Source organism: Centruroides sculpturatus, unplaced genomic scaffold, assembly GCF_000671375.1.
Source record: "Centruroides sculpturatus isolate CEXI.00-Female unplaced genomic scaffold, Cexi_2.0 scaffold417, whole genome shotgun sequence".
Taxonomy (NCBI): Eukaryota; Metazoa; Arthropoda; class Arachnida; order Scorpiones; family Buthidae; genus Centruroides; species Centruroides sculpturatus.
Genome location: NW_019384686.1, coordinates 558,880 through 580,089, shown reverse-complemented (window position 1 = coordinate 580,089; position 21,210 = coordinate 558,880). Strand labels below are relative to the sequence as shown.

The 21,210-nt window shown below is 27.7% G+C and overlaps 2 protein-coding genes across 7 annotated transcripts in view; one reads left to right on the top strand and one right to left on the bottom strand.

Annotated features, from left to right (window-relative positions):
* LOC111627066 overlaps window positions 1-6,902 on the top strand; it is a 12,442-nt gene extending 5,540 nt beyond the window's left edge. For 3 of the 6 annotated variants that reach the window (XM_023370619.1, XM_023370617.1, XM_023370616.1), the window contains 11 exons: window positions 1,414-1,512; window positions 1,601-1,876; window positions 1,982-2,248; window positions 2,533-2,790; window positions 2,883-3,058; window positions 3,228-3,367; window positions 4,454-4,599; window positions 4,671-4,752; window positions 4,893-4,946; window positions 4,984-5,243; window positions 6,478-6,902. In XM_023370619.1, coding sequence (XP_023226387.1) covers window positions 1,425-1,512; window positions 1,601-1,876; window positions 1,982-2,248; window positions 2,533-2,790; window positions 2,883-3,058; window positions 3,228-3,367; window positions 4,454-4,599; window positions 4,671-4,752; window positions 4,893-4,946; window positions 4,984-5,243; window positions 6,478-6,704 — 1,974 coding nt within the window. In that variant the 5' untranslated portion in view covers window positions 1,414-1,424 and the 3' untranslated portion in view covers window positions 6,705-6,902. Of the gene's footprint in view, window positions 1-374; window positions 639-1,413; window positions 1,513-1,600; window positions 1,877-1,981; window positions 2,249-2,532; window positions 2,791-2,882; window positions 3,059-3,227; window positions 3,368-4,453; window positions 4,600-4,670; window positions 4,753-4,892; window positions 4,952-4,983; window positions 5,244-6,477 lie in introns of those variants that run through there. The other 3 variants (XM_023370620.1, XM_023370621.1, XM_023370618.1) reach the window with 3 other exon arrangements.
* Window positions 6,903-9,693: 2,791 nt separating this feature from the next.
* The window catches only part of LOC111627056, a 20,753-nt gene continuing 9,236 nt past the window's right edge, over window positions 9,694-21,210 (bottom strand). The window contains exons 26-53 of the mRNA XM_023370603.1: window positions 18,839-18,909; window positions 17,765-17,977; window positions 17,302-17,329; window positions 17,158-17,187; window positions 16,941-17,083; window positions 16,717-16,848; window positions 16,468-16,638; window positions 16,192-16,380; window positions 15,937-16,079; window positions 15,667-15,853; window positions 15,400-15,578; window positions 15,156-15,324; window positions 14,825-15,079; window positions 14,324-14,736; window positions 14,148-14,251; window positions 13,501-13,781; window positions 13,285-13,405; window positions 12,956-13,202; window positions 12,607-12,847; window positions 12,314-12,526; window positions 11,960-12,235; window positions 11,743-11,880; window positions 11,430-11,651; window positions 11,058-11,340; window positions 10,814-10,962; window positions 10,484-10,726; window positions 10,213-10,399; window positions 9,694-10,144 (exon numbers count right to left, since the gene is read on the bottom strand). Of these exons, the coding sequence (XP_023226371.1) occupies window positions 9,858-10,144; window positions 10,213-10,399; window positions 10,484-10,726; window positions 10,814-10,962; window positions 11,058-11,340; window positions 11,430-11,651; window positions 11,743-11,880; window positions 11,960-12,235; window positions 12,314-12,526; window positions 12,607-12,847; window positions 12,956-13,202; window positions 13,285-13,405; window positions 13,501-13,781; window positions 14,148-14,251; window positions 14,324-14,736; window positions 14,825-15,079; window positions 15,156-15,324; window positions 15,400-15,578; window positions 15,667-15,853; window positions 15,937-16,079; window positions 16,192-16,380; window positions 16,468-16,638; window positions 16,717-16,848; window positions 16,941-17,083; window positions 17,158-17,187; window positions 17,302-17,329; window positions 17,765-17,977; window positions 18,839-18,909 (5,315 nt within the window). The 3' untranslated portion in view covers window positions 9,694-9,857. The remainder of the gene's footprint in view (window positions 10,145-10,212; window positions 10,400-10,483; window positions 10,727-10,813; window positions 10,963-11,057; window positions 11,341-11,429; window positions 11,652-11,742; window positions 11,881-11,959; window positions 12,236-12,313; window positions 12,527-12,606; window positions 12,848-12,955; window positions 13,203-13,284; window positions 13,406-13,500; window positions 13,782-14,147; window positions 14,252-14,323; window positions 14,737-14,824; window positions 15,080-15,155; window positions 15,325-15,399; window positions 15,579-15,666; window positions 15,854-15,936; window positions 16,080-16,191; window positions 16,381-16,467; window positions 16,639-16,716; window positions 16,849-16,940; window positions 17,084-17,157; window positions 17,188-17,301; window positions 17,330-17,764; window positions 17,978-18,838; window positions 18,910-21,210) is intronic.

Here is a 21,210-nt window from a genome sequence, read left to right as displayed (position 1 = left end):
ACAGTTAAAAGGTTTAATAAATAGACAAATATTTTTAAATAAATATAAAATTTTAAATAAGAATTTAAGAAAATTCAAAGTCTTAAAGATAGAGGTGATGCAATTGCATCACTTACCACATAAATTTACATAGTAAACATTAACATATCCATGTATTGTTTATTGTTCTAAAAATGAATAAAAATCTCTGTTATATTCTTTAAAATATTTTAATAAATTAAATCCTTATTCCTTATAAATATTTTTCTATAAAGAAAAAAGTATGAACTAGAAATTTAGCATAGAAATTATATCAAATATCTTTACATAAAAAAACAGATATAAGACATTTTCATACATGTAAGAAATTCATTTGAAATGTTATCCGTGTTAACATACTTTTTATAAATTTGATCTGATGTGAAAATGTTTTTAAAATAACAAATACTCTTTTAAACTAAGGATAATTGTAGGATAGAAACAATAGCAAATTATGTCATGTGGAACATTAACATCCATCTGACATTGGAACATTCCTTTTGTTGTTAATACTAGATTTTGTTTCTTCAGTTGAGGTGACAAAATAATTGTCTTAAAATTAAAAAAAAAATATTTTAAAAAATAGGTTTTGCGTTTCTTCGTCTGGAACAAATTAAATTGTATGTAAAACATTTCTATTATTAAGTACAGCTTAATTTAAATAATCAATTGATATTTTGCAAATGTAATTCTTAAGTTAGATCAAATTTTATTATATAAATTATTATTATTATTATTATCTACTAGGACTTCCTTATAGTAATAGGATTTATTACTATACAAAGTCCTACAAATGTATATAATTTCATTACATTAATTATAATGTTATAATATTAATTTGTTTCTAAAACACGAATTTTCCATTTTTAATTACAGTTAATAAAAATTATTATTATTTATTTTAATTGTAATGAGTATAAATTTATTATATAATAAATACTAGATAATTTATTTATCTGAAAAATTTTAATTCGATGCATTTTCACTTCTCTAAACTGAAGAATTTTTTTATTTATTCTCTTCTTCTTTGTGATCTTTGTATCATCTTGATATAAAATGGTGTCAAATTACTTAATGTAGAAGAGATATCAAGTTTTCTATCGTCCAAAGTAACATTATTTTTAATAATTAACTAGAATATAAGATATTATTAATGATTTTTATTATCTTTTGAACGTTATAATGTTAAATAAATATTTATCAAAATTTCCTGTTAATTTATATCTATATTTATTTATTAAGAAAGATTATTATTATTACTTGAAACATTGTTTTAAAGTATAATTGTACGTTTTAATTATGAAAATATAAAGAAAATGTTAAAATTTTTATATATTTGGTAATAAATATACTTTAGTATTTTAATTATAATTTATTTTTTTTTTAAATTTATAGGTGCTTCTATAATGTGCCACAAATTCAAGTATGTTCAAACGTCAAGATGGCTTCTAATTGGCTTTATTATATTATTTTTTGTGACATCATTAGTATTAAGTATGAAAAAAATGCTTATTGCTTATATATAATTTTTTTATCCTATATTTTATGGACTCAAAGTCTAATTTTTTTTCAAAAAATAAAGGTCAGTGTGAAGGCGGAACGTTAACTTTTGAGAAAATAACTGGAAAGGCGATCAAAGGTTCTTCTCATAATATGATGTACGATGGAAATGGAAGGGAAGAATCTATTACAATTATATGCAACAGTAAATGCCGAACAACATCAGATTGTGCAGCATTCTTAATTAATTATGGAAGGAAAACTTGTTATCAAATGACGACTAATTCGGAAGGTAGAAGGGAACTGTTATCAAGCACACAAGATGCTACTAATTATTTTGAAAAAATTTGTTTGAAAGGTATCGTTATATCAGATTGATGATCATACAATTGCATGTCATAATTCTATATTTTCTATAATTTTAAAAATAATTTATTTATGGGCAATATCTACTGTTCTTCAGCGAAAGGATGCAAAAGAGATTGGATGTTCGAAAGAGTTATCGGAAGAGAACTTGCAGGGTTCGATGACCGGGTCATTGGACAAGTGTCCAGTCGTATCAAATGTGAAGAATTTTGTTTAAAAGAAGTTTCCTTCCCTTGCCGCTCTGGCGAATATGATTACGTTCTTCAACAGTGTCGTTTGAGTTCCGAAGATAGACGATCCCAACCATCTTCCTTCCGCCCTTCAATCGGTGATGTAGACTATTTCGAGAATCAATGCGTAACTCGTAAGTATTATACATGCTAAAATTATGAAAAACATGTGCTATTCTTAATGCATGATAAGATTTTACGGTTGCAATTAGATAGTTGATAGGCTCATAAATTTAGAAAGCTTAACAAGTTAACCATAACATAATAGAGTGCTTCGTTCATCGAAGACATTCAAACATTTGCAGATTATATTTAAAAAAAAATACACGTATTATAATGATAAAAAAAACATTAAATAAAAGATAACATATTGTAATAAATAGCGTGAAAATGTATTTCTGTTTATTATATTTTGTAGATAGTGCAAGCGGATGCGAATACAATCAGTATCCAGATGTAGATTTGGGATTAGCAGATTTGGAAAGAACTGCTTTCAGTCCTGATCAATGTCAAACTTTGTGTGATACAATGGAAACGTTCGTGTGTCGGTCTTTCACATTTCAACCATCGACTGCTCTATGCTGGTTGAGTGGAGACGATACGTTGAGTGCAGGAAATAAAGCACTCAAGGCAAAACCAGGAACTTTTTATTACCAGCGTTCAAACTGCCTAGATCGTGAGTAATTTTTAACGAAGATTTATAATTAAAAAGCAATAAAACGAAACAAAACAAAGAAACGAAGTGTTATTATTATTATTATTTTATAGTAAAACTAACGTGTTCTCCCGAAGCTATGGTTTTAACTCTCACTACTTTGGAACCATTTACTGGTCGTATATTTGCCAAAAATCGTCCAAGAACGTGTGAAATTTTTGGAAATGGACAAACTGTAAATCAATTTATATTACCTTTGGATCCGGCGGAATGTGGTGCAATAAACGAAGTAAGAAAACAAATCGTATTTAGGTAGTATAATAAATTTTTCTTGCTTTGTAACATTATGATACTTGAAGAACTAACATTTTTCAATTCAGATAATTATAATGTGTTTAAAAATTTATATTTTTTACATGTCCTGTTGTTTTTTAAACTTTTATATTATTACTTTTAAGGGAAAAGGCCGTTATGTAAACACAGTAGTCATTCAACATCATCCGGTAATTCAGAGAAAAGGAGATAGAATTATCAAATTATTATGCATTTTTGAAACTCTGAATCATACAGTTAGTAATTCGTACAACGTTATCATCAGGTAAAATTATATTTTCCTAGAATAGACATATAAATTTAAAATATATGGAATATATATATAGTACGTATTCATCTATTTGTTTACTGATAATTTCGAGGAAAAACTATGTATTTTATTTTAACATTACAACAATACAACTCTACAATATTATGCAAAATCTAGATTTATGTACTGGGCTAAATCAAAGCAAAACAGTTCAATATGGCAATCGCCATCATCCCCAACTCCCCAAAAAGGCCAGAGTTGTCCCAACCGCTGGCAAAACCACGATTATCATATTTTTCGATCTTCAAGGTACGGTGTACCTTCATGTTATACCATCTCAAAGAACTGTTACAGGCGCCTGTTACGTGAATACCGTCAAAAAATTGAATGAACACATCTGCAGGAAGCGACCACATTTGCATAAGATCAAATGGATAATGGATAATCCATCACGATAATGCCCGTTCTCATATGGCCCTATATGAGAACGGGCATTATCGTGATGGATAATGCCTGTCGTCGAGTAGTTGTCAAAAATTAACATGAAATTTCTTCCATATACGCTATACAGTTCCCATCTTTTACCATATAACTTTGTTACTTCTGTAATTGAAGAAATCCTTACGTGGACAATGTTTTCCAACCACAGAAGGCAAACGCGATTTTGAAGAACATCGACGATGGCTTCTTACATGTATTCGGGGAGTGGCAGAAAAGATAGGAAAGGTGTATTTTAGTTAATGGCGATTTTAACTGTTTAGTCTTATACATAACATATAAAGGAGTTTCATCTGCCCACGTAGATTCTTCACATAAGCCTCACAATTAACATACAACGTATACACGGTTAACGTAAAAGTTAGTATAAACGTAACGTATACACACGCTAGAAAATATAAACCCCGAATTTTATTGAATTTTATACAATCATTATAGTGTTGGTAAATTCCAAAAAATATCTAAACAATCATTCATTATATCACATTTACCTGTACTGTACATTGTTTATGCTGAGATATGAATTAAATGAAAGTTTGCAAAACTTTTAAAATATAGAATATATATTTAAAAGATAGTTTATTGCATGATTTAAATTTTTAGTGATGAAGGTACAGCTACAGGAGTAGTCAATGCTACAGCACCTTCACCACAGATTCGTCTCAGGATCACGGATAGAAATGGTTTAGACATTAGTGGTGCTAGAGTCGGAGAGGAATTATATCTCAGAATAGAAATTGATGACGATAGTAAGTAATTTAGTTGTTTTGATTAATTAAATTTTAAAGTTTTAACCATAAATTTTCTTACGTAATTTTAGGCGTATTCGGTATATTTGCTCGAGATTTAGTCGCAACTAGTGGGAAAACCGATGAATTTATAACATTAATCGATAGCAGAGGGTAAGTGTTGCATGTTTTTATTTCAACTTTTAGTATATGCAATACTCTGCAGCAATATTATGTGAAGTGTACTTATAATGTTGCTGCAGAGTATTGCAAAAATTCTAAACACCAAGAATTTAATTATCAAATGTTTTTAGGTGTCCTACAGACACGAATATCTTCCCTCCATTGGAGAAAGTTCCTGGAACTAGGGCTCTTCCCTCCATTGGAGAAAGTTCCTGGAACTAGGGCTTTACAAGGAAGATTCGATGCTTTCAAATTTCCGGATGATGTTGTTGTTAGATTTCGTGTAAGCATCCACTTCTGTCTAGAAGAATGTGAACCTATTGCATGTTCAGACGGTGTTAGTTCATACGGAAAACGAAAAAAGAGACAGATTACTGGAGTGACTTCTTCACCAGTTTTGAATGATTATCCTTTGCAACGTGAAATTATAGTCGAAGGAATAACAGTTACGAGACTTACAGATTCCCCAAATTCAGATGATGGTAATGTTTATGGTAGACTTATTGTACTTTTTCGAAATTACATAAAAATATTTAAATGAATATAGTTTTTAATTAAAGAATTTCAATTAAGTTATCACAATATTTCAATAACTTCTAAAAATAATTTCTATATAGGAGTATTATAATATATTGTAATTATTTATGATGAATCTTATTACAACTTTTTAATATACAGTATATTTTGTATAGAGTATTATGAAATTAAAAACAGAATTATAAAAAGGCTAAAGCTGCTGCTAAAGCGATAGAAATGTATGCAAAAAATTGAAACTAAAAATACTTAAAACAATGATTTAGAGTGTGGCTACATACCGATGCGAGTCATGGACAATAAGCCAAGAGGCAGTTAATGAGATAAATTCCTTTTGAGATATGGTGTCTTAGAAGAATGGAAAGAATTAGTTGGATAGATAGAATAACCTATGAGGAGGTTATGAGTAGATTTGGAATGGATGGTCAGCATCCAGAGAAGAAAAACAGCATATGCTGTCCATCAACTGAAATCCTCTGTAAAGAGGATGCCATGTGAGTGAATGAATGAAAATATAGAGTGAACAATTCATCTAAATTTCTACTGACTATTACTATAACACTTTTTAGAAGGAAATATTGGTTTATAGAGTTATAAATCTTATGCAAATTAGATATGAAAAACATTTGAACTTCTACCTTGTCTTGTGCAGCGTAGTTATAATTTAATTTTATAAATATTCGTAATTTTGTAGGATTCTCTCTCATAGAATAAAGGCTGGAAGTACAATACGCCTATCCCTTGCTTAACAATTTTTTGTTACAACGGTTTTATCAATTTTGGGGTTGGTCTGTTTCCGAGTTGTTGGTCTTCTGGCTACCTCATTGTGGGCTCGCTAATTAAAGGTCACTTGACTCTATACAACTTTCTAGAAAGTTATTCCCTCGTTCTCCTTTATTATTACAATATTTCCCATTGAAATTAATAGGATTTGTTTATTCGTTTAACGAGTTTTTTCGTTGGGACAGACCTTACAGAAACGAATTAAAGTCGTTAAGTGAGGAATAGGTGTATTAGTATATACTGTATATATATTTTTTAAATTAAATTCTCAATTTTGTTTCAAATTAATTAATATTATTTAAAAAGTAATTATTAAATTATAAGCTGTAAATTATTGTATAATTTCATGTTCTGATAATTTCAAAGTAGCACATAAAAATTGTATAATTTTATTTTCAGAGTTAGACAATGAAAAAGTGTGTACTACGAAGACAATAATGGTAGTTGCCATTATAGCTGCAATTAGTGTACAAATAGGGATACTTGCAGTGTGTGTGACTTGTATAGTGCTCAACAGAAGAACTGTAGATAGAGAAGAACCCGTATCTCCGTCTCAGAGTCGTTTATCATTTTTTGGAAGCGGAGGAAGAGTAGGAACACTTCGTTCCATTCACCAAATAGACTAATATAATCATTTTTAGAACACAAATTGATCTCTTCGCGTTAACTAATTTGAACATTTTATAAGAAACGAAGCATCTCTAGTCAAAATAAACTTTTATTTTTTAATATTTACTTATTTAAGTTAGTTGTAATCTTTGTACTATTAAAAAATTTTTAACTGAATCGATATAAATCAAGGAACAAAAGACGAAGATTGGTGAAAGACAATATATCTTTGAAATGTAATATATAAATATATATTGAATTACTTTCTTTATAATAAATTTTTTATGAAATGTAATAAAGAAGTCTTTTCTTTTTATGTCAAATAGAGAAGAAACTTATTGTTTTTATTGATAATTAATCATTTTTCCCTAATTCCTTTAATTTGGAAGTTACAATGAGATTTACTAGCACAGGTAAACTATATAGGCTTTCACTTTTGCTTAATAAAAATGGAAATGATCAACATTGGAACAATAAATATAGATGAGAACGATTGTTTAAAGCGAAATATTTATGGTTTCATATACAAATAGCTGATCATTGACTAAATTAATTTGACACGAGTCTACAATGGCTAACAATGTGATTATTTGGGACAGAACAGTGATTCTCAAACTATGAAGCAAGCTTCCATAGTGAGGCCCAGAACACTTTAATAGAGAGGACGCCAAGAAATTATTATTATTATTTATTTCCCAGTATATATCTGGAAATTCTATGCAACAGTATCAATACAATATAGGATTATAAATGCTTGAAACTCTGATTTATTTAATGTTGTCATCGTAGTCATGGCCACAATATAGTCATTATATCATCAAAATTTTATTTCATTTAGAAGTAAGTATCAATGTGTGCTATTTTACTTTTTGTTGTTCAAAATACAATTGTGTATTATCAAACATTGCAAGATCTTCCATTAGAAAAGAATTTATCCTACGAAAACTACAGGTCAGCATGCTTTCACGAAAAATACTGGGGGTGCAAGAAGTTTTGTTTATTAAAAAAATGAGTATTTAACGATAGAAATCATTCTTCATCAAGTTCTTTTCATACGCCTTTACAAATAATGCTATACAGATTTTATGAAAATTCAGAAACTTGACATTTAATAAAATATAATTTCCGACGTTAAAAACAAGCAACATTAAACAAATAATATATTTAATATCAAAGTATAAAATTATCGAAAAATAATGTAAAATAATACGAGCAATTGGGCTACAAATTTTTTTCAAATTGCATCCGAATAAAGTCGTTATATTCTATTTGGCTTATCTCTAAGGTTCAGAGCTCTTTCTTTTTTCATTGAAGTGTAATTAATTAATGATAATTAAATTCGAAAATACTACAAAATGGACATTTCAAAATTAAGATTTTGAAGCATGTTAAAAAATTATGCATGTTATAGTGACAGAATATTAGACTTATTGGACAGGCAAGCATTACATATTCAACGTAATCTGTTAAACATTAAGGAAAAGATGAAAAATGCAGGTAGATTAAATATATTTTTAAATTAATTTAATTTTATTATTGTATAAAATTTTAATTATTAATTATCAAACTGTAAAAAGGTTAAAGATCTTCGTTTTCTTTTATCAATCTCAAACACACTTCATCAATAATTCGAAATATTTCTTGCCAATTACTTCTAAAACTTTTTTTGAAGACATGAAATATAGTTATTCGTTACAATTATGTTTATTAATTTTCTTATATTACGAAGATTTTTAAAATACATTTTAAATCCAGCAACGACTTGCTTAACTTTCCTGAAAACTTTTAAAACTCTGAGTGTGGTGCCATTTTTTTATGATAATTAAATATATAATTAAAAATTATATATATAGTCTATCATAAAATGGCAAAGAGCTTAGTCTTGAGGGTAGGAATGGATTTTATAACAAAATTATAAATGCTAATAACAAGCAAAATCGTCATTAAGTCCGACCCTACTCTTGATATGACATGACCCCTTTTATATCCTCACTCCGTCGATCTTTAACCACCAAAATTTAATAGCATTGCTCTACCCTAATAAACAAACCTCCCTTAAAATTTCAAAAATTTTCGATAAAAAGCACAGGAGTTATTAAGCTTCCAATAGGGTGAACAAAATCGTATTCCCTCCATACACACTAACATCCATACGTACAGAAAACCCTCCGAAATTTTATACATTTCTTTAAGTATTAAGGCCCCCTGAGTACAAAAATGTAAAAGTCTTCGAAGGTCATTTTTTGATCGATCACAATACTATATAATAGTAAACATTTGTTTGGATATTTACTATTAACTACTATTCATGAAAAATGTATACCATAAATCATTTTTATTTTAAAAATTAACGAAATAACTTTGATATAATAAAAAAAACAATAACAACAGTTAAAAGGTTTAATTTAAACAACAAACAGTTATAAAATCAACATTTGATAAGAAATAGACGGCTATTTTTTATATTTTATCATATATTGATAAGCTATAAACACTTTATCTTTATTTAAATTTTATATTAATTTTTATTTATTTGTATGTTATTCAATAATCTTAACAAAGACTAACGATAAGATAATTTTATTCTGTATGTTTACATTATTTTTTAATCTTTTAAAATTTAAGAAAGTTTAATTTTTAAGTTTTGTTGAATTACTACTAAAATATAAAGGACGTCGTCTCTCTCTGTGTGTGAATTCCTTATAACTCCAGGAAAGAATCTTCTAACAGTAATGGAGCTTTATTGAGTATTCGTGATATAAAAATAATAATAAAAAATGATTTACAACAATCTTTATTATTTTAAATCCTTTTTTTCATCCTTTTAAATCCTTTATTTTTCATGTTTACAGAGTAAACACAACAAAACGATTCATATCTCATAATGTTTCTGTGAAGAATGTAATATTTTTATTCCGCTTTTTCAATTATTTTTCTCGAAAATATTCATCGTTAATTTAATGTATTCTCATATAATTAAAGACCTAAAAAAACACAATATATGTATTTTTCTTACGTATGTTTATTTGAGACAGCTGAAAAATTTTTATTTACATTTTTCAATCCGTGAATCTTAAAAATTAAATGCAAAAAAATGCATGAATATTATTTACAAAATATTTTTTTAAAAATCATGTAACATTCTGATAACTATTCTTTGATGCAAAACTTTAATGCTCCTTAAGCTCGCAGCTTTCAGGATACTCTACTTCGGCATAATGATCCGTTTCTTTACGTCTTACTTCATCCAACACCCGATTTTCGGATTCTTGAAGCAAGTAACGGGAATAACTTTCCTTTGCTGACAAACAGTGGAAAGATTCGCTACGTTTTACGTAACGAGTTGGTACACATCCTTCGGCACACCTAGGCAAAGGATGGGTAGTGAAACAACTCCTCCTGTTTTTACTTCCGTAAAAGATGTGACGGTTCCTATATTCGGTACATCTTTCGACTCCTACAAGAAAAATCCTCATTAAAGACCTGACTCGAAGGAAGAACGATAATTCAAATCTATCTACATACCATGGTAACGTCTGGGATGATCGTAATCCGGAACTTTACATTGATCATCCGCAAGTGTGTAACTATATCCGAAAGCTGCTGTATCGTGATAATCGTAACCTTCTGGACCGCGGAATTCGTATTGACTATCACCATTGTTATCACCACACAAACCACAGAGTTTTCCACGGTAATATGGTGATGTAAACTACGAAAAATAATATATATTTTATTTTATAAATCTAAAAAAAAAAAACATTCTATATACAAATTCACAGAAGCATTATTATACCTGAATCTGGATGACTTTTCCATCGTAATCCACTTCGAAGCGATATGGAGTAGATTGTAATGTGTAGTGATGACCGTTATAAGTAATGCTAAATACAGTTACTTTGTAATCACCTTCCGTTATATATTGATAATAAGGTTCATTTTCTGTTACGGTAATTTGTTTATCGTTTACATTAACAACGATGGATGATCCTGATGGAACGCCTTGAACTTTATATTTACCGAAATACACAATAACTTCCTGTAAATTATAATAAGAAATCACATTTATAATTGTACTTTTCATATATTTGACTGTTTTTGCTGTATATATTTAAAGAAATCTTACCTTTTGATCACCAACTTTCTTTCCTAACACCAAGAAATGTTCAGTTGGAGAACAATCCTTAGCAATAACCTTATAACAATCGATGGGTGGTAATGTATAAGTAACATTGTCAAATGTTCTCACTTCGTCTTTCTGAATCAAGCAGAAAGCTAAACAAAATTTAAAAATTTATAATCAATAACAGAATAATCAATATAATACAATCTGTTAAAAAAAACTACATTTCATTCGTTTGAACACTTACGATATTCAAATATTCCGTAATAATTTTGTAAGTGTCTATTATCAGAAGATGGATAAGTATCCAGAGGATGAAGAGTAGGAACATATATGTGAGTGTAATAAGTAGTTTCGTGGGGTTTGTAAATTCGAACATCAACTACAGGATCGTGTAATGATACATTTAAATCAACGCGTACTTGGCTGTCTGGATTCGTTGCGAAAATATCAGTATCTGCGTGAGTATAATAGTGATGTTTAAAGCACGATGCTGCCTTGTAGGTAAAATTACGAAAATATTCTGGAAGCTGTTATAATAAATATATTAACATTAGTAAACATTTCCATACTAATTGCATACTATTCGATTCTTTACATAACCAAATATGTAACTTACGTTTTCATAAGTGATTTCAAAATTATAATGATGTAATTCGGAAATAAGATGCAGATAATGCACACAATATCTATGATAGAAATGTCCATGTTCTCTTTCTTCTTTGCATTTTTGATAATAATAAGCGTACTCGTTAAATCGTTCGTAAGTTACAGGTTCTTCTCTTCTTGCTTCGTGATTTCTTTGTTCCTCTGTTCTATCAAAATGTCCGCGTACACTAATCTGTAATAAAAGAAAGATTGACATGAGATAAATTTTCAATAATTAACTGTCATTTACATAAAGTTTTAGCGAAGAAATTAAATTTACTTACTTTTTTGTCACTCTTACAATCTTTTCCAAAATAAACGTTAGTTTGTGCATTAACAGAATAATCCAGCTCTTGAGTTTCTAAGTTGAAAAATTTGTGTAGATCATAATGAGGATATTTAACGTAACCAGCGGAACAGATCTAAATTGAAAATTTATTATGATTAAATAGTTTACATTTTTCACGTTGTTTATTAATATAAATTAAATCATTTATTTACCTTGAAATGTTCCGTTTCGGAAGAGTGGAATGGTGTTCTATCGTAATAAAAGTGATATTTGTGATCAAGAGAATCGTAACTTCGATGATAGATTAACTCTGTTGATATTTTGCGTTCACGTTGACCTTTACCATGAAGTTCTCCATGCATAACATAAGTATACCATTTTTCATCACTGCTAAAATCACCTAATTCTTCTTCGAAGTGTTCAGATTTAGTTGGTCGATTGTCTTTATCTGTATCATCATAGTAATCATAATTAAAGCTTGCTTCCAACTGTAAAAGTTTTATATTATTAGTATAAAATTATAGTAAAAATAAACTATAAAATGTAACAAATTACACTCCTCTTACTTCTGTAGTAGCATCTGTATCAGCTCCGATTAAAGTCACGTTGAAATAATGTGGATTGAAATGAGGTTGGAAAACGTAATAATATAGTTTCTGGCGAAAATCTAAATCTGTGAAGAAACTCTTCCAGGATCCACGATCATTCCAAATGTTATGGTATTTGGCATTGACTCTATATCCTAATCCTAGACAATCTTGGAAATAATCTTCTTCTACCTGTAAAATATTTAAGTATATAATTTAAATAGGAAGTTATCTACTGAATTTATTAATGAAACTTTGAAAAACTTTCTTACTTCAGTCAAATCTTCATCATAGATATGTTCAAATCCTATGTTCGGTATGAAATAAGATTGAAATACTTCATGAGGGATTACTGGGACGTGTTTGTAGACAAATTTGTGATGTTCTAAATCTGCTATCAAATCAAATTTTAATGGAACGTTTAACGCTGTGCGTAGACGTGATCCTACAGAAATGGCAGATTTCGAGAAAGGTAATGCTACTTCAAGTAGGAATTCAACAGTTTGATCGTATCTGAAATATATGAAGTAATTACCAGATATATTTTTTTAATTATAAAATTAAGTCTGTTATGAATACATGTACATTTATTTATAAAAATAAAAAAATAAAGAAACTCACATAAAATGCCCATCAAGATGAACTTTAACTTGTTTGGGGAAATAAAGGCCTTTATTTTCTGGTTCGGGTGTAAGTTCTACTTTGAATTCATTATTATGATAATGTAGGTAAACGGGTTGTTTCACTTCATATATCAAAGGTAAACCAGTCTCAGTTGAAAATACGTAGGTCTTGTCTGATCCAACCGTGAAGTGTCGGTACAGGAAAGGATGATGATCGTCTTCGTGTTTTAATAATGACATTAAATCTGGATAAAATATAACATTATAACATTAAATCTGAACACGTTTGAAAATATATTTTAAATAAAAATAATATAAATTACCAACCTTCTTTAAGAAAATGCTCTATAATAGATTCGTTAAAATGGAAAAATTCGATTTCTGTACCAAATAGCTTAAAAAATACATTTCCGTATGCAGGTCCGTATTGTCTGTGATGAAGATTCAACTGAAAATAAAAATTTATGATATTTAAAAAAAATTTTTTAAATATATGGAAATAACAATTCTAATAAATTTAATATAAGAATTAAAAAAAAACACCTTTTGATCAATGTCTTCCATTTCCTGTTTAACGGGATTGGTATCACGAGGTGATCTTCTCCCAAAGAAGTTGCTGAAGGTGCTATCTTTTAAAGGACCTTTGGGTCCAAAAAGACGATCATAATATCTTTCAAGACCATAAGAATGAAAGCCAAAAGCTACAGTATCGAAAGATTCTCCTCCCACGTAATCGTTCAAGTGAAGATATAATTTGCGAGGTATGTAACTAGAATTGCTTGGAATATAAGCAAACTGCGTAAATCCTCCGTAATCGTATCTTTCTAAAATGAAGTGAATATAAAGGAATCAAAATTAAGAATATATATAAAACATTTATTTCTAAGATAAGTTTAAACATAAAAAAAAAAAAGACATTATATGAACAAATATATAACGATACGAAATACTCGTCTAAATAATATTTGATGAATCTTATGAAATTTTATATCATCAANCGCCAAGAAATTATTATTATTATTTATTTCCCAGTATATATCTGGAAATTCTATGCAACAGTATCAATACAATATAGGATTATAAATGCTTGAAACTCTGATTTATTTAATGTTGTCATCGTAGTCATGGCCACAATATAGTCATTATATCATCAAAATTAAATAATATGTAATTTTTTAAATAGATTTTACCTTCGTATCCTGAAGAAAAGAAGTTATAAGCATGATCAAAATCGTAATGAGTGTATGGCTCGTGATCGCTCAAGATCTCAAGAGCAATTCGAGATAATTTAGCCCTGTTAAAATATGTTATAAATTAGTTTACAGCAGAGAATGATTTTTTTTTAAATATGCCTTATTATACGTACAATCTTCTGTAGCAAGGGTGAGTAGAATTAGCATAGAAGTAGAAGGTACTGTAAATGAAAGTTGAAACATAATCGCTAGGCTCAGAATATAAGTTGTATGCAATGGTTTCTACTAGATATTCGCTTGGGTGCGCTTTAAGACCAATTGAGAAAGCTGCAATTCTTAATTCATAATCTTCACTAGTATTGGCATAAATTGGCAATACAATTTCTAATATTTCTTCTGGACTTGTATATGTTATTCTACGCAAAGCCCACATTGCAGTAACTCGATAATACAGAGGTTTTTCTACATCTAAAATGTAGGGTCTAAGATATCGAATGGCATCTCTCAATCCACTATTTCCTAGTACTTTGATGAAGGCAATTTCGTAATAATCATTATCGTGATGGTGGTATTGACTAACAAAATACTATATAAAAAATATAATAAAATTGGAAATTATTATTTTAGATATTTTTGAAATAAATTTACTACTTTGATTAGAACATATTTCTTACATCAAGATACTTTCTGGCTGTTTCTTCTGTGCAGTGATGACTATCTCTTCGCAATCGAGAAGCTCGAGAAGCATGATCGTGTCCGTAATCATGATCGCGACTATGATCATCATCATGATGATATTCGTGATTTCTTTCTTCGTAATGATGATGATGTACTTTAACACACGTTTCATAAACTAATCCACTGAATGCAAGGTAACAAGCTGTCTGGACATCGTTTCTCCTTCTAACAGAGGAGTGATCACACAATCGCTGTTTTGAAAAATTAAAATTAAAGTTTTTCTACACTTTGTATATTTATTTAAAAAATTATGCAAAATTAACTTACGAAAAGAACATCAAAGAGTTTTTCACTGGGTTCTTTAATATGATAAACAACAGTTTGAATAAATTGCTTAGCAACATCTATTGGAACACGTTCTTCTTCTATGAGATGAATTCCATATAAAATCGAAGGATTTGTACCAACATTGGCTAAAGCATCATAAAATAAATGCCTAATCGATTAAGAAAATAAAATTATTAATTGAGTAAATTAAACTTTTAAAATTTATTAATTAAAGTAAACTAACTTATATGCTTCAGCTTTTCCTTCTACATATTTTTCATAGAATTCCTGAAAATGGTCGTAATTATAATAAGAAAAGTATCCAATTAATCTAAGGAAATCAATTGGCAAGTTTTTATGAAGATCAGTAGCAGTATCAACATGCTGATAAAACGAAATCAACTCATCCATAAGTTTCGCAGCCTGAAAGTATTGTAAATACATCATATTATCGACTACGAATAAATGGGAATTGTGTTATAAAAAGAATTTCAATCTGTTTTAAACCTACTTTTTCAACTTTTAAATCAAATGGATAAATATCACGATAAAAATGAGCTTCCTTCAAATCGATTGCTTCATCGAATTTATGTTGATAATGACCATGAGTGAAATCCAATTTGTAATACGAAACGAGATCACCAGGCAAATGTATAATTTCAGTTGATTCAGTTTCTTCAACAAGATCTAACGTACGGCTGAAAAATAATAATAATAAATAATTTAGTTTATATTTTTCTAGAGAAAATAATTCAAGAATTAATAGAAAATTGTGTCTTACTTTTCATAAACAAAAGCAGTTTGTCCATGAGTTGTATATGGTACATAAGTTGTTTCTCCTTCAGCGAAAACGTGTTCTATGATATAACTATGTCTATCTCCTCGGAGATTATAATAATAATGGGAGTTTACATGAATTGGATGCTAAAATAATTAAATTAATTAAGTTTTTTTTGAAGCGTAATGTTTCAATTATAATGATGATAAAATTTTTCTTGAGAACAAGAATAACAAATAATAACATAAATAAAATTACATGTTTTTCTTCTTCACAATCTTCACAATGTCTTCCATGCAGAGAGTTGTAATCATCATAAGGATCCTCTAAGCAGTTCTCGTAATTTCTGGTTTTAGTAACATTCAATACGCTGTTATAATAGGGTGTACGATAGTATGGTTCTGTATGAATAACGTATGCGGTTTCGCATTTTCCACCTTTTCCGTCCTAGTAAAAAAAGGAAAAAATAAAGGATTTTTTCGGATAAAATTTAAATTTTTCAAAAAAGAAAGAGTTTTTTTAAAAACACAGTACCTCTAAAACAGCATAATATGCAGCTTGAGGATCCGGACGATGCAGGTAATCACCTCTTTGATAATGAAAAGCATCCTTTTGTTCTAAATTCAGATTTAGAACGTGAAGAAGACCTCTTTTCAGATTTAAAGCAAATTCGGGTTCTTCACTACTCACGTCGTAATGGGATAACTAAAAAATATATAATCAATTAGTAAATTTAAATAATATATAAATATATATATGAAGATAATATTAACAATAAATTACCTGTCCATCCGAATAAATAACTCTAAATGGTTTTGATATGAGTTTTTCGAATTCTGGTGAAGCATGATATTCATAATGGTAATCTTCTATATTACGTACTTTCTTAGCTGTTGCAAGTTCAGGATGTTCAAACTAAATTGAATATTTAAAAATTAATACTTTTCTTTTTTTAATGCATTTTAAATTATATTTTATACTTGTAAAAGAGAAATTCAATTATGTACCTTGATTACATAGTAATCAGATTGACGCTGTATAACAACGTCGACTCTTAGAGATTTGCCTTCATATTCAGGTTTTAATCCCGAAAATCCCAAATATAAAGTAGACAAATAACGATAACGATATAAACGATCCGGTAAATAACCTAACAGAATATAAAATTTTAAATTAAATATTGTTTTAACTTATTTTTCAATTGGTCAAGTGTAAATTTCTTACCGGGACCACTTTGATGATGTGGTGTCCTAGCTGTTAAAGAGTTACATAATATAAATTTATTATTATTATTATTTTTTTAAATGAATGTATATTGAAACTTTTCGAAAGATCTTTATATATACTTAATTCGTTTCTTTAGTATACTTACCAAAAGCTGCCACAAAACAAATCGCTAGAAAAAGAAGCCGCATGGTTACTGCTTATGAACAGTTAAGACCATGGTATGATTCTGAACTTATATAGAAAATCGAATGGCCGTATCTTTTATCGAAGTAATCAATGATTGGATGAATTAATTAAATAATCTTTGAACTGTTCAATGATATGTTAGCTTCCACTTCAGATATGTCATGCAAAGTTATGTTATAGGTCAGACGGAATAGTCTAGACATCACAAACTCAATTGACACGATTATCTATATCGTAATTGCTCTCTTATCAATTTTATCATAATTTTATTTATATTTTTTAAAAAAATTGTGCAATTATTACATTTATTAATTCTTGTTTTTGCTATTGCAATTTATGAAATATTTTAAAATGACTTAGAAAACATCAAATGTTATCTATAAGGATTCTTATATCATGGTCTTTCTTAAAAACTTACCTCATTTACCTTATCTTCAGGCAACTTTTCGACGAAGAAATCAAAATTATAAGGATGAAAATGTGGATTTCCAAAATAATAATAAAATTTCTGTCGAAAATCTGTTTTGGTTAAGAAATCATACCATGAACCATAATCATTCCAGATATCATTATATGCAACTTTAGTTCTGGCACCAATTCCAAGATACTGATTAGTAAAATTATGCTCATTCTATAATAAAATTGTCAAATATAAGTTAAATTATAAAGTATATTAATAAGAAATATATATACGTATATAAATGTTATGATAAATCGAACATACATGATGCATATGCTCTTCTTCATATAAAGGAATCTTGTCTCTAATGTAATTCGATGAATGATCTGTATAGTCATTTGTAAAGGTAAACGGTTCGAATTCGAGATGGTAAATATTATGTGAATTAATTGGGGTGTGTTTGAAGGTAATTTTTGAATTTTCANTGCAAACATACAGTAAATGTTAATAAATAAACACAATCAGTGTAAATTTAAAATTTATTTATGTATATCTCAAAATATACTAGTTTAATAATAGACTAATTAGATTTAATATGAGTTAATCTAATTGTTTTTATTTTAAAGTCCATTACTAGAGTTTTACCAAATAAGCTGAGCTGAAGCTCATGATTTTAACGATCAGCTCTGAGTCTAGTATCGTAGATAGCCCAGCTCCAGGTAAATTTCTTCACCAAACTCTTTTGGCCCGCGTTTCAAGTACTGCTTTTCCTTATGCTACTACTATAATGCAGTGTTACCATAGTATAACTTTCCTGTATAATGTTATTAATGAATATGTTTAGTATAAACAAATATAAAACTTTCTTAAACCTCAGTCTAATCTCAGGTAGAGACTCTCTTTTCATTTATATGAAATTTGGCGATTACGTATGTACTGTTTTTCCTTTAGTCTCTTCCTATTTTTTCTCGTTATTTTATATTTTCTGAGTTTTTTTCCGTAATTCTTAGCTTATTAATTAAAAATTGTTAATGCTCAAGTAAATTTTATTTGAATGTTCTCATTCCGTTATTATTACAGAGGCAATCTAACTGTAAGTTTAAAAAATGGTCTTTGCTGCAATACACTACAGCTCAGATCGCTATTTGGAATACTAAGCTGAGCTTTAATCATTACATCAGTTAATGATATAATTATAAATTAATTTATAATATCATATATTCTAATTTTTAAATTTATATTCTAAGTTTAAAATATTTTTTTTATTTGAAGAAAAATTATACTTATATATCTGTTTTTACTTATAACATACACTTACACAAAGTTTATGTTTATTGTACATTATACTATGCATTATTTCTTATAATAATATATTATATGTAGTCTATAATTTTTTAATGTATAAAATTTTAACTAATTTCTTTATGTTTATAATATATATAAAATATTATTTTAACGGATTATTTTACTGTAACAAGAAAACTTTGATATAAAAGTTACTTTATAATATTATTACTACAAATAATTATAACTTTTCAATTAGAAAAAAAAAGAAAAAAAAATTCCAACGATTCTTTTATAATAAAGTTTTTAAATGTATATAAATTTATAAATTTACAAAGATTTAATTAAATTTATCTTAATTTAAACATTCTAAATTTATCCAAATACATTTGATAATTGCAGGTCGAATTTAATATCATAAATAGCGATATAACATCATCCGAGATATAAAAAAAGAAGAAAAAATTATTGATAAAAATACTTTAGATAACATCCAATTTGATAAAAATTCGATACAGATAATATTTTCGGTTAATGTCCAAACAATTTTTTTTCTTTTTTTTTACTGTCGGTTAGGATCTTTCTAAAATAAAAATGAATTTATCATAATTATAAATCAGCTAGTTTTTAATTTAACATTTTAGTTTTATATTATTTACATAAATACACTTACGTGCTTAATAGAAGAGAATTTTTCAAAATAGGCAACACTTTGTATAAGATTGTTACATATTTTTCGTTCTAAATTGACGATTGATACTTATTTATCAGATTTATAACTTTTTTTAAAAAAGTTTAATTTAAAAATCAACACTTAAATGGTAAACTTTGTACATATTTCTTATAAAAGTTAGATAATTTTTACACTTTTACTGACATTTCTTTATATCAAAAAGCTCTTAGTTCTTGGAATAAAAATTTCGGCTTAAAGTACTTTGATTACGTATTTTTAAAGAAAAAATATTAATATTTAAGAATAATACATGTTATTAATGTTAATTTATTTCTATAGTAATATTTTACTATTAATTTTGATTGATTTGACTGTATTGTCTAAGTAAGAATCTAGTAATTACTATTCATAATAATGCTTTTAAATTATTATAAACTAACAACTTCTTGTTTATAAAAGCAATTTTAAAGTGTTTTACGCGAAAATTATTAAAATTTACATATTATTTTAAGAATTATTCATAATAAATAGATTCTAGTAATAATTAATTTTTGATAACACTTTTTTATTTTGTTAAATTTATCAGTCATTAGTTACTTTAATGGAGTTAATTTATTGATTTTTTAAATTCAAAATAAAGGATATTAACGTTTAAAAAATTAATAATGATTTTGAATAGAGCATTTGATGTGCTATTAAAGGTCGGAGTTCAGTTTTTAAATGAGATATTTGGATAAACACGTGGCAGATAAATTCGAATCTATAGTTTGTATGTTATTTGATTGACGTAGCAACCACTTGTTGAACATAGAACATTGAAATTCTAAGTATTTTTTTAGTTGTTTATATTTTAGTTTTGTTTTCAATAAAGTTTCATCAAAGATTTTCTGATACGAACTTTAAAATAATATATATTTGCGTCACTCCGAGATTAAAAGATGTTTATTGGTATAATGGATAACGTCGGTACTTTGATTTTACATCATAAAGTTAATATTAATTTCAATAAAAGTAAACATTTAAATCTTGAATAAGAAAAATAACATACTGAAAATAAAAAAGTTTTAAATATTTACAACCAAATTAAAATATTAAAAAAACAAAATTGGATAAATTGTATTATGAATCTTATTAGAATACTAGCTGTTACACGCGACTTCGCCCGCGGAGGTTTTGCAAGCAAACCCCATTTATATTCAGTATTTCAACAACCATAGTAATTGTTATATAACACCTACCGCCGAGAATGATGAGAATTGCCGAGAATCAAACAAACTATTTTCAATTTGATCAATTTTCTGGAACGTTTACAACCGTTCTATAATCTAACCAATATGCAATAAAAAATTTGAATTTAAAACGGTTCGAACATTTTTAAAATCGAAATATATAAAAATATTTATAACAATGTCTGAAATGTTATTAATTTAATACACTTAAGTACTTAATGAAGACTAAACGTAACAAAAAATCGCATGTAAAATAGTACAGTAGAAGCCGTTCTTCC